Source organism: Dermacentor albipictus, chromosome 7 (genome assembly GCF_038994185.2).
Source record: "Dermacentor albipictus isolate Rhodes 1998 colony chromosome 7, USDA_Dalb.pri_finalv2, whole genome shotgun sequence".
Lineage (NCBI taxonomy): Eukaryota > Metazoa > Arthropoda > Arachnida > Ixodida > Ixodidae > Dermacentor > Dermacentor albipictus.
Genome location: NC_091827.1, coordinates 130,923,144 through 130,936,598, shown reverse-complemented (window position 1 = coordinate 130,936,598; position 13,455 = coordinate 130,923,144). Strand labels below are relative to the sequence as shown.

The 13,455-nt window shown below is 47.5% G+C and overlaps 2 protein-coding genes across 5 annotated transcripts in view; one reads left to right on the top strand and one right to left on the bottom strand.

Moving 5' to 3' along the window:
- Positions 1-13,455, bottom strand: part of brun (trafficking protein particle complex subunit brun) — a 663,235-nt gene that overhangs the window by 217,937 nt on the left and 431,843 nt on the right. The gene's annotated exons all lie outside the window — the stretch shown is intronic.
- LOC139047469 (uncharacterized) lies at positions 7,303-8,382 on the top strand. Its single transcript, XM_070521277.1, has one exon. It carries the CDS (start codon positions 7,303-7,305, stop codon positions 8,380-8,382), a length of 1,080 nt encoding a protein of 359 aa, XP_070377378.1.

The window sequence follows — 13,455 nt, the reverse complement described above, 5'->3', positions numbered from 1 at the left end:
AAAGGTATTATCGGCCGCATCTGACCGCCGACGTCGCCCGTTATGTCAGGACATGCCGAGACTGTCAGTAACGCAAGACACCACCGACAAGGCCAGCGGGATTACTACAGCCGATCGACCCTCCTTCCCGACCATTTCAGCAAATCAGGAAGGATTTGTTGGGACCGTTTCCAACATCAACAACAGTAAATAAGTGGATCGTCTTGGCGACGGTCTACCTCACCCGCTTCACTGAAACTAAAGCTGTGCCGAAAGGTAGCTCAGAAAAAGTGGCGAATGTCTTCGTTGAGAACATCCTGCTGTGACACAGCGCCCCAGAAGTCCTCATCACCGACAGAGGAACGGCCTTTACAACAGAGCTCACCGAAGCCATTCTGCAGTACAGCCAGGCAAGCCACAGGAGGACAACTGCCTGTCACCTACAGACGAATGGCCTTGCAGAGCACCTGAATAAGACCCTCGCCGACATGCTCGCTATGTACGTCGACGTCGAACACAAGACCTAGCTGGCATGCCGTCCTGCCGTCATCATCATCATCATCATCAGCCTGGTTACGCCCACTGCAGGGCAAAGGCCTCTCCCATATTTCTCCAACAACCCCGGTCATGTACTAATTGTGGCCACGCCGTCCCCGCAAACTTCTTAATCTCATCCGCCCACCTAACTTTCTGCCGCCCCCTGCTACGCTTCCCTTCCCTTGGGATCCAGTCCGTAACCCTTAATGACCATCGGTTATCTTCCCTCCTCATTACATGTCCTGCCCATGCCCATTTCTTTTTCTTGATTTCAACTAAGATGTCATTAACTCGCGTTTGTTCCCTGACCCAATCTGCCCTTTTCTTATCCCTTAACGTTACACCTGCCGTACGTCCTGCCGTACGTAACCTTAGCTTACAACACGGTGGTGCAAGAAACAACACAGATCACGCCGTTCAAGGTGGTTTACGGAAAGTACCCGATGGCGACTCTCGACGCCATGCTGCCACACGCCACCAATGAAGAGAATCTTTACATCACCACCTATCTCCAGCGCGCTGAAGAAGTCCGACAGCTCGCCCGCCTACGGATCAAGAACCAGCAGTGTATCGACAGCCGACACTACAACCTCCGACGACGCTACGTCGAGTGCCAGTCCGGCGACCGTATTTGTGTTTGGACTCTGATACACCGACGAGGACTAAGAAACTATTGCGACACTATTTTGGACATTGAAGCAATAAAACGACAGACACCGACCAAAAGAAGTACTAAAAGGAACAAATCTAAAGGACGTTTTGGCTTCCCTATGGAAGCCTTGTTCACAATAGGTTCACGGAAGCTTATGTACAGGGTTGTTCAAAATACATGTGAGAACGCGGCGAAGCATGGCCGTGCTCCACTGAGTGTGAGCGCATCCGGCGCGGTCGCGCATCAAAACAATGTGGCGCAGGCGCACAGGAGACTGGAGGCGGTGCTTCGTGCTACAGCGCGGAAGCGAATCGTGCTTGCTTTGCTGGAAAGCACACCTAACTGTGTGCTGGCAGCGCCCAGACACGCCGAGATGGCATTGTCGCATTTTACTGACTGCATCGCGTTGTCCAGTCATATAAAAGGGTATCAACTGGCAGAGGGAGCTAGCTTGGGCATGGCAATCTCTTATCCTCTGGCGCGGCTGATAAGCTGCAGCAAATAAGCACCAAGCTAAGCGACTGCTCTGTACTAGTGAATGATTCTCGGATGATTTGTGAAAGCATGATCCACAGCACATTCTTTATGTTCATCGGCTGACAAACGTCAAGCTATCAGTTTTAACAGTAGTGCTGTCACTTTTTTCTTTTCTTGCTTATTTCTTATGCTGCCTCAGCAATAAAAGCGGCGTAACAGTCGAGAGGTGTGTCATTTTTCGCCGAATCTTGGGAGAGCAAGCGATGTCTCATGTTCTAGAAAGCGAAAGATGGCGAATTGTAGAGCTAAGCCTACAAGCATACTCTCAGAGGAGAATATCAATGCAAACAAATTGGCCACTTTCGACCGTGAACCGGATCGTTCGGGCATATCGAAAGGAGCGAAGAATCAAAGATCATCTGCGGACAGGCCATCCCAAAGTCACCAATGAAGACATGAACGTCATGTCATGACAGACGACTGAACATCATTGCGGCCGCTATCGACAAGCCCACTGCCACTGCGACTGAAATTAAGAACACTGTCAGGCTTCTGGGTGTGTCGAACGCAACAGTGAAGCGTCGCCTGCACATGGCTGGCCTCAAGCCAAGAATAGCTGCACAGAAGCCACTTGTGAGGGAGAAGAACAAGGAGACGCGTCTGGCATTTGCCCGGGATCAATGAGCAATGGACAGAGGAGCCCTGGGGGGAAAGGTCGTGTTTACTGACGAATCTGTTTTCACGACCACGTGGGACCAGCGTCAGCGAATCTGGCGGCCTGAAAACTGCCGGTAAGTGTAATCATTTAAGCAATTTTATCCTAAAATGAAGGATCATTTTAGACACTAGTATTTACTGTTATTATTTAAACGTTAATATGCTTGTTCTAACAAGTATCAAGAATAATTTTTGCAGTGGCCTGACAACTGTAGTTTTGTAAAGCGCGTACAAGCAAAATGTCATGTTAAACTTAGACAAAAATGAAGAAATTCTCTAAAATAACGGCACAGCTATAATCAGTGAAGAAAGCTGCAACCATAAAGGAGTTTCAGAGTTTGTGTCAGTTACGATTGAAATCAATTAACATTGAATGTTATAAGCTGGCGCGTACATTTCAATCGTGGAGAACATCTTGTTCATCAATATGGGAATGGGGAGAAAGTGACTGTAACATCATATAATATTAGGGATACGTTAGTGGCAAAAGAGGCTGCTATTGCACTAGCGTGTGTCAGTACCAAAGCCAAGATCATCTTGTCTGACAGTGAGGCAGCTGCTCACGACTTTGTAAGGGGGTGGTCTCCAGTCAAGCGGCAAATTACTAAGAAGATACTCCTCAAGCTGAGAGGTCTCCCTCACGTGGGTGCCTGTGCTCATGAGGGCATTCCGGGGAATGAGGCTGTTCACAGCCTCGCTCGAGAATTATACATCCGAGTTGCTCAGGAAGTGCCCCTGAGTGGGAATAAAGACCCTCTCATGACGTATGAAGAAATAACCGAAACACCTAGACTGGATAGGAGAACACTTTCACTTCCGGATAGGTCACTCACTCCAAAGTAGTGCAGGGCCTGGAGGAGGCTTCAGGTCAACAGATTCTTTCCGTACTCTATACTGCATGGTGAAGACACTGGGGAACCTGAGCTCTGCAGTAGCTGCCACAGAATGACTTCGGAAAATACTTAATTTGGGAGTGTCAGGATTCTCTTGGGGCTAAATCACAAAACGTCCCAGACCTTGCCACCTGGGAAGAGCCGATCTGGAGCCACGACACGGATCAGCACAGACTCATCATCCGTCAGGTAGAAACAGCTTACTACAAGACTGTCTCGACAGTCTACGGTGCTGAGAGCTGGCTGGGAGGCACCCCCCCTAATTGCTGCGCCCCGACCGTGAGGCCCCATTATGACGGAACTAAAGGTAATTCATTCATTCATTCATTCATTCATAAAGAAATAGGTGCTGATAGAGAGCCAATTTTTACACTGTGGCATACGTAGGAATCATGCTTTGCCTGAGTCTCGGAATATTTGACGATCTCTCAAAACAATTAAATTCTTAAAAGAATGGCCTCCTTCGCAATTTTTGTATGAATGTGTTAGGTGGCCCGGTAATGACCACTAGACAATCCTAAAAATAGTAATTGATATTTTTGTTCCGTCTAGTTTGCCGGTTGCACCTGCATTTTTTACCAAGGCTAACAATTTGTTTTCGTTTTCTGTAGGTGTATGCCTGAGTACATGCAGCACGTCGCTGCCAGCGGCCGGTCCGCTGTGAATGTTTGGGGTGCTGTGACTGCCGAAGGCCTGTGATCCCTGGTTCACCTAGAGAGCCGCTTCAATGGAGAGGCCTACTGCTCAATCCTGGACGTTATGTTCTTCCCGTACCTTCTAGGAGGACCCTTTCCGGACAGCGACTTCATTCTGCAGCATGATAACTCCCCAATATACAAATCGAAAGGAGTTGCTGCATTTCTTGAGCTCCGCAACATCGCAGTGCTGGAATGGCCTGCTCAGTCCCCTGACCTAAATGTTATTGAGAATGTTTGCGGCATCATGAAGAGCGCTATGACCGGCCGACAGCTGCACGCCCTCTCAGCGGACGCACTATGGATTGTTGTTCAAGAGGAGTGGGAGCGGCTGAGGTCCAATGTGAGCCTTTGTACGTCCCTATACAGGTCCCTACAGAACAGGATGAAAGCCGTCATAAACGCAGGAGGCAAACCGACCTGCTACTGACCTTCATTTACGGAACTCGTTGAAGAGCACCACATACGAGAAAATAAAACTCCATGCCTGAGCAAACCCTTAACAGACTGGGTGGATAATGAATTTTATTTCCTACAATCAGTTTTGCGTTCTCAATTAGATGCTTTATCTTGATGTCAAACTTTTTCGTCCATAAAAGGATACCTGATGTGCGAGGTTGTAATTTTCCCGCCAGTTGTCGATTCTGATAAATGGTTGCTTGTTTCGTCATGTTGGCGATTTTTAAATGCGTACTGTATTCGTACCATGTGTAATATGTCTGTAGAGGAGCACCAACACCTTCAGTGTCTATAGCAAGATACAATCTAAACTTTTGACGCGCTATGCACGCAACTGTGTACAAACTGAATGCGCACATTTTTCTGAGAGTATTAGGCATGTAGGAGCGCTTTCTGTCTCATGAGGAAAGTGGTAAATAATATTTCGGGACACACTGAGTAGGGTTCAGGGTAAACTAAGTGAAAAAGAAAGATGGCAGCAGAAAGTCAAAGGGAACCGGTGCAATCCTTGAGCGGGAGCCTTAGTTCACTATGCAGAGTAGGGTTGCGAGTAGGGTTTTTCGGCATTTACATTTTTATGCAGCAATATTCTGCCAAGAAAGAGAGAGCATCGTTTTTGTAATACGGTGTGTAATGAGCTTCTTTGGAATTGCAACTCATTTCACTCTCTTTCGAGTGTTTACTTAATTCTTGGTATTTGGGAGTTCCATATATTTTGTACATTTTCATCTCTCCGCAAAATATTAGCAGCTGGTATTTTAATCCGCAAAACAAAGCAATTTTGTTGTTGAGAACTAAAAAAAAATACTTCTTTTCGACGCGATGAACTTGACTGTGAAAGGGCGAAAATAAAACAGCTAACAGTATATAGCAGTGGGCCGTGTGCCATGAGCAACCACAACAGTAAATGAAATAAGCTTTTTATGTTTGACAACAACAATGGCCGCAGAGACATTGAAATTTTAAAGTTAATTATTTCGTCTCAGATTTTTCTGTTGTGAATGAATTCTGTGTGCCGATCTTGAATGTGATTCCAGCTAAAGCCTTCAATCAACCTAGGTTCAAATGCTTCATTTTGTCGCTTTCATTCTTAGAGCCATTTATTATGAGGTCTCTGGCCCCAAGTATCCTGCTGCAAGGAGAATTTAACTGGCATAGAGCCCAAGCGCTGCATTCCATTTATTGCCACCGTCACCACCTGAGACTTTTCGACTGGAAGCCTATAGCAAATGCGCTTCCTGCAATAAATATTTGTTCCTGATTAGGCCCTTTCCTCGCGGTTACATAGGGCTGTTTCCTTGGTGTTACGCTACGGTACACCACATTCAAAGAAAGTGATGCCGGCAGAAAGCGTCAGCGGAGACACGAAAAACACGTGAGTGGCGCGGCAACAGAGAAGAAATAATTCTAATAAGGCATTCCAGTGCTACGATCAGGGTCCTTTGACTTATGGCATGAGCTTCCAACCAAATACATTGTTGTTCAGCCTTATTAATGGTGCAAGTAAGGATATCTGGAGGAAAGAAAACGTCACACGATTGTACAAACTTACCTTGATACCTTTTAAAAAATCGTGCAAGGTTCGGTGATTTCTTTCATTTCTAATGCAAAATTCCAAGTACTATCAAGCAATCCGCGGGCTCTTTCGCCCTAGGCTGATCATGGACCAAGAAGAGCAAGGTTGAAGCCAACTCCGTGCACACGGTTTAGCAGCTCTTGCTGTATAGCATCTTATTCAACTTAGGAAGGACGCACAGGAAACAAAGCTGTGCTCCGTTACCCCACGCTGTCTGCAGAGAGCGGTCAAGTGCTAAGAATGTCTCTGTGGGGAGCACCTTACTTCAGAGTCGGGGGAACCAAGTTCGATCTCGGCCACTGCGGCCCTGTTTTGATGGAGGCCAAAGGAAAGACTGTCATTTAATGCGTTATATCCATGCATGATAAAAATCGCCGAGGGTCGAAATGATCCAGATCCCTCTACTACGTCGACATCTCCCATAGCACGAGTTGCTTTAGGACATTTAACAGCATAAACCAATCCAGACTAGAGCTGAGAAATTTGAAACAACACCTGCATTTAACTGAGAACGCTGCACTGCGAACGCACATGCTGACTTGCCGTATGCGGAACCAACAACGCGCTGCAATCAGTAAAATGCCACAATGCCATCTGGGCGCTGCATGCACACAGTTAGATGCGCTTCTCAGCAAACACGCTGTAGCAGACGATACGAAGCACTGCCTCCAATCTACTATGCGCCTGCGCCACATTGTTTCGATGCGCGACTGCGCCGGATGTGCCGACGCTCCGCGGAGCGCGGCCCCGCATTGCTGTGTTCGCACATATTTTGAATGACCTTGTACACTTCAGAACGTGACGTAAGCACCGTGTGTATGACGGGGGGGGGGGATTTCGTCATTTCGATTGAGTGTGTGACATGTTTTCTGTATCTCCAGTGATTCCAGCTGGATACAGCCACGATGTCAGGTTTTATGCGAAGCATACTAGCCGCACAACCATGCTCTTCCTTGCTGCGCCGCGCGCGGCCGCGCAGCTACCATATGACGTCATAACAGCTGCAAAGCGCGGACGCTTAAGCTTCGCCTTCAAGAGTGGAACGCGACAGCGTTCCTGTCGACCCGCCAAGGGGTGTAAGACAATGGGCTACGGCGCAGCGACTACGCGCCCCGCATCGGACGCGGTGAGCGTCGAGCAACGCAGCGTTTGGCGCGACAACGAAATGTGCGCCTGAGCAAGCGACGCACGCCTGAGCCTTAGAAACAGCTCGTTTCTAAGGCAACACCGCATTCACTAGAGGCGCTTTTGTACCGCTTTGAAGCATCGAACTCGTGGCTCAGTGGATTCCACTTCCGGGCACCGCAGTGAACTATCATGTGCTCCGACGGAGCGGCGTTGGCGGCCGCGAACGGCCGCGGTAACAGGAATGCTGTTTTTGAAGACGAGAATTATCAGGTGATTTTGCCGCACTTGCCGACCGGTCGAATCGTCCTAATTAATACTGTTTTTTTACACGCGGACGTCCGTGGAAGACCGTACAAGGTTGAGGATTTCCGTGACGCTCTGGTTCGTCTGGAACTGCTCCCCGAAGTAGTTGCTTTGGGGGCGTATCAGATGAATCACGTGTGGGCGGTCACGATGAAGACGACTGAAGCCGCAAAGAAACTGCTTGCTATCCGAAGCATCATTGTCAAAGAACGGCGCTGTATTGTCGTTGACCCCACCAATCAAGGCGTGCGCTTGAAGTTACACTGGATGCTGCCAAACGTGTCAGATGAAGACATCAGACAAGCTCTTGCCCCATACGGAACGGTTACGGACGCGGCGAAAGAACGGTGGCGTGTTCAAGGGATTTTGGACAAGGGCTCAACGACGCGGTCGGTGACCCTGCAGCTTAAGGCAGGTACTACAGTCGACGATATTCCGCGCCAGCTACGCATAGCAGGGGAGCTCGTCCTTGCCGTCATTCCGGGCCGCGCCCCTCTTTGCCTGCGGTGCCATACAACCGGTCATATTCGCCGGGACTGTCGAGTTCCACGCTGTGAGGTCTGTCGCCGCTTCGGCCGTGAACGATCTCAGTGCGTCAAGACATACGCCGTCGTCGCAGGACCAACGAGAAGAGAAGAAGTATCTGAACTACTCATGGATGAGGCTGAAGTTGAAGATATTTCTTCGGTTAAGAGCGACAAGGTTGGCAACGCGGTCACACAGAAGCAGTCTCTCCACCCCAAAAACTTGTGCCCAGACAAGAAAACCAACGACGAGGCTGATACTCGAAAAAGACTGAAAACGGAGCGCCTGAAAATCAGAGTTTCGCTACAGAACAGAGGGAAGTCCCCTCGAAGTCGTCGCCTGCCACTACGTGTGCGGAGGCGTCTGCTACGACTGACGTCGACATGCCAGCAGCCACTAGCATGCCTGCGAAGCAGGCACACGAGGAAACGAGCGGCGTAACCGGGACCTCTGGAGCAACGACAAGCAGCGAACCACCAACAAAGGCGGCTCAGCTGCGACGTACGCCTTTCAAGCCGAGGCCCAACGTCCAAGTCGAGCGGAGACCCGAGACGGGGCCGCCCCCGTAGCGGCTTCGTTTCGGGTAGTGCAACATAGATATGGCCACTATGTGTGATACCGCCAGCTTGACTGGCGGAGCCATGTACTACAGAATAGAGGATACCACTTTATGCATAGTGCATATGGGTCGCTCAAGGTAAGCGCTATGCAACCCGATTGTTCTTGCTCATAATGGAGGCCGCAATTAACACCGCGATTCGTATTGCCACGCTAAATGTCCGAGGACTAAGCACGAGGCGGCGGAAATACCAATTGAGTCGTATCTTTCTGGAGAACGATCTCGACATAATCGCAGTTCAGGAAACCAAGATAGCGAGTCAAGAGCAAGCGGATCGCATGGTGCAACAATTCGTTCCCCGTTACAATGTATGCGTCTGTCACGCGGCCGGCACATCGGGGGGCTGCGATTTTTTTTTGCGCAATAGCCTAAATATAAGTGTAGAAGCAGTCACAGTGTGTGAAACGGGACGCCTGGTTGTTGTCGATTTTACCTTGAATGAAGTTTTATGGCGAGTTATCTGTATTTACGCCCCTAATAGAGAGAGCGAGAGACAGTCTTTTTTTTTTTTGAACGAGTTGAGGATTATTTAAAGAACGATAAGCTTTTGGTTTTACTTGGCGATTTCAACTGTGTTTGTTTTCCGGAGGATCGCGTGAAAAAACTGCCGCTGAATGATCGTAGTGCACTGCTATTCAACAATCTTGTCAGTGAATACAACCTGGAAGACGTCGGCTATGTGTTGTACGATCACAGTGTTCCGCGTTTTACTCATTTTCAATGACTTAGCCATGCTCGGCTAGATAGAGCTTATGTGTCACTGGAACTGGTGCCGTTATGTAAAACGTACGAGAACAAGCAAGTCTCTTTTAGTGACCACAGTTTGGTTGCCTTCACAATAGGAACAAAAGAACGAAAAACAAACTTCTTGTGGGATTTGTGGAAATTTAACGATAAGCTACTCAACGATGACTGTTTCGTAAATGACATTAAAGAAATACTTGGACGATTGATTGTAGCTGAAGATAAATATGTAGTCACCATGTGGGAAGATTTTAAAAATGAATTGGAGATGAGTGCTATAGAAAGGGCAACTAAACTGAAAGAAGAAGAAAAACGGAAAGAAAAAGCCCTGAGGAGTAAACTCGACTTTCTACTTAATGTAGAAAGCACAGAACCTGGCCAAGTCATGAAGGAAATCAAGAAAGTTAAAAGCCAGTTAGAAATCATCGACACAGAGAAGTACCGTGGTGCCATGATAAGATCCCGCGCAGAAAGATTGTGGCAAGGGGAAACACCGAATAAGCGTGCGCTAAGTGACGAGAAAGCTTACGCTCGCCGCAGTGATATAAAACAGATAAGCTACAATGACGAAGTAACGAGTGACCGCAGGACCATTGAACGCGCCTTTGTTGAACACTATGGAGACTTGTTTGGCGAAAGAAAAACTGATCTGGGTGGCTTCATAAGCCACTTCCTACACTTTATGCCACGATTGGAAGAAAACGTTAAACAAGGCCTCGAAACGTCTATAACTGTGCGTGAAGTTGAAGCTGCTATAGAAGAACTAGGCTCAGGAAGGTCACCTGGGCCGGATGGATTAAGCGCAGCTTTCTACAAAACATTTAAAACAGAAATAGCACTAATTATGAAGAAATTTTTAGTGCAGTCCTACAAAAACAACCGAATACCCGCGTCATTCCGAACAGCTCAGATGGTCCTGATACCAAAATCTGACGATCCTGTAAAGCGCTTGTCCGTTGCAACGTACCGCCCCATTAGCCTTGCGAACACTGACTATAAAATTTTTATGAAAATACTGGCGAAAAGGTTACAGAGCGTAATAAAACTTTTAGTTGGAACCCACCAAACGTGTGGGATTAAAGGGCGCACAATAACTACCAATGTACACGTCGCCAGGAGCATTCTAGAATGCGTCGATGCTTTCGAGGGTAAAGTTGCAATGTTTCAGCTAGACCTGGAGAAGGCATTTGACCGTGTGGCTCATGATATTCTCTTCGAGATTTTAGAATACACGAACATAGGATCAGTGATTATAGATGGCTTAAAAATGGTGTACACAGACTGCAGCACACGGCTGATTATTAACAAGAGTCTCACGAGAAGTGTCAATGTCTGCTCATCTCTGAAACAGGGGTGCCCAATTTCGTCATTGCATTTCGCAATATACCTAGAGCCTTTTTGCTTAGCCATTAAAGAGAACGAGAGAATAAGAGGTTTCACATTAGAGCAAAGTGAGGTGAAAGTGCTTTCCTACGCAGACGATTTAGCAGTGTTTTGCGATGACTATGACAGTGTCAGCGAAGTGGTAACTCTGGCGAAAACTTATTGTGAAAAAACAGGTAGTGCCATAAACTGGGATAAGTGCATCGGCTTTTGGCATGGCGCGTGGCAAAGCAAACCACGCAGTTTCGCAAACATACAGTGGGTGACCATGCCTGTGAAATATCTTGGCGTACCGCTTGAACATTACAAAGACAGTAAGCAGTTCTGGGAACAGGAAACACAGACAGCGAAGGAAAAAGCGCTGGCATGGCAAGGGCGCAATCTCTCAATGTTCGCACGCTCCACTGTGTGCAAAATTTTTCTGGTTGCAAAAATATGGTACATACTACAAGCGCTATTCATGTCGCGAGTGAATGTACAGAAACTGCATCGAGTGTTCGCTGTGTTCATTTGGAACTCAACTTGGGAACGCTGCAGCCGCTCTAATCTGTTCAGATCAGTTCGCAGCGGTGGTCTTGGACTGTCACACCTATTTGTACGCCAGATTGTATCTCAGTTTATGTTCTTGCGGAACCACAGTGATCCATTTTTGCGCACCATGACACAAGTGCGATTAGGTAATCTGTTACCTGACTTCCTTGTTTCGTGTTCGAATGTTGAATCCCCTCCAGTGAAAGGTTTCCTTCAGGAAGTAGTGTTATCTTTCCGTATGCTTAGTGTTCGATCCTCGCTAGAATATTTAAGTTCCGTCAAAAGAAAGAAATTGTACCATGATATGATAGACTCATTAATGCCAGTTACAATGTATAGGTTAGCATACTATGGAGGTTCAGGCGATGATGTCCTCAAAAGGGTCAAAAGAATGCCTGTGAAACCATCGTTAAAATCATTCTTCTTCAAACTCCACACAAATACCTTCCCTGTAAAGACTTGGCTGGCCGACAAGGGAATATATGTGCCGTGGACCACCAATTGTATAATGTGTAAAATACCAGAGACTGTCGATCACGTCTTCATTGATTGTTGAGATCCATTTTTTCATTGGGACATCTTACAACGGACATTAAAGAAAGCATTACCAATAACCCCACGTGGTATCAGATACTTAGACACAGGCAATAACGATATTCCATATGACCTTATTATGCTGCTGAGCCTCCATAGTATATGGTCCACAAGAATGTCGGTATGTCATGCTGATGTGAATGCGCATTCTGTGCGAGAAAACTTTATTGAAAGTGTCGTCTACATGCGTGAAGTGTACAAAGCCCAGAAAGAACCGCCCGATTGGTTGCCGCTGTTCGATGAGTTGGCTAAATTCAAGCGATTTTAATTTCAGAGAGTCAGCATAAGCTAAGCTGATTCTCTTTTTAACAATGTATTCGCACGGCATTTCTGTAACGAGGAAATAAAGAAAAAAAAAACTCGTGGCTCACTGGTAACGCGTCCGTCTCACACTCCGGAGACCTTGGTTCGATTCCCACCCAGCCCATCTTGCAAGTTGTTTTTTATTCATGAAGTGCCTGCTGGGGCTTATCGCTCACGGCCCACGCCGCCGACGACACCGGCTTTTCTGCGACACGAGCTCCTTAAAGCTGTCGCGTTAAAATAAAGGCTAGTATGCTTCGCATCCTGGGCTTAACCTTAGCTAAGCCACAGCCATTTTCTTCCTTGGCCGATAATTCTCGAGCGTTCCCAGTGAATTTTGTGGCTCGTTGCATTCATGTGCTCGGCAAGGGCATTCAAAACTGTTCATTTCTTTTCAACACTGTTCTGATGCTGCCTCAGCCTCTGTCTAAAGTTGCCCAATTCATCAATGTATGCCTAGTCACAACCTGCACAGGGTATCTTGTAGACTACGCCAGGAAGCGATTCTCTTGGAAGTCTGTCCTTACCGCCCACGAATGCTTGCCTCAGCTTACACACGGGCACATGTGACACCTTAACATCATAACTGCGCAGAACACGAAACAAGGTTTCGCTTATCCATGGAACGTAGGGTATAGCAGCACAGTTTCTTGGTCGGGGGTTAGCCGGTTGAACTGAATTGGACAGGCGGCGTTCCACAGCACTCAAAAAGACGTGGTATAGCCGCTTGCCGAGAGATTGCCTTGCACGCGGTCCAAGTCGATGGAACGACGTCTTGCTGTAGTACAAATGCAGTTCGCACGGTTGAACAGATAGGCAGCAACCGACCTTTAGTGAGTGTCAGGATGAACGGATTGAAAGTTCAGATAGTGGCCAGTGTGAGTATCCTTACGGTATAGTACATTAAATGAGAGCGATCCATCATCTCTGGTGACAACCACGTCCAAAAATGGGGCTCTGCTGTCGACCTCCATCGCAACTGTACATTGGATGGCCTTTTCCTGACTGTTCAGGTGTGCAGTGAACGAAGGCAAAGTGCTGTGCCGAATAACAAAAAAACAGTCGTCCACATAGCGCAGAAAAACTTTTGGCCTAGGACTGAAGGACGCGAGAGCATGACTTACCAACCACTCCATCGTAAGATTGCCAGTAGTAACAGAGATGGAGGCACCGATTGCCCTAATATGAACTTGCCTGTAGAAGACCTTGTTGAAGCAGAAGTACATGGTTCCAAGGCGAAAGCAGACGAGCCTCTTGAGGTCAGGAATGTCAATAAGTGACCTGTCTGGCAAAGTCCTGTCGGATGCTAGAGTAGGAGTGCATGCTTCCACAGTCATGTC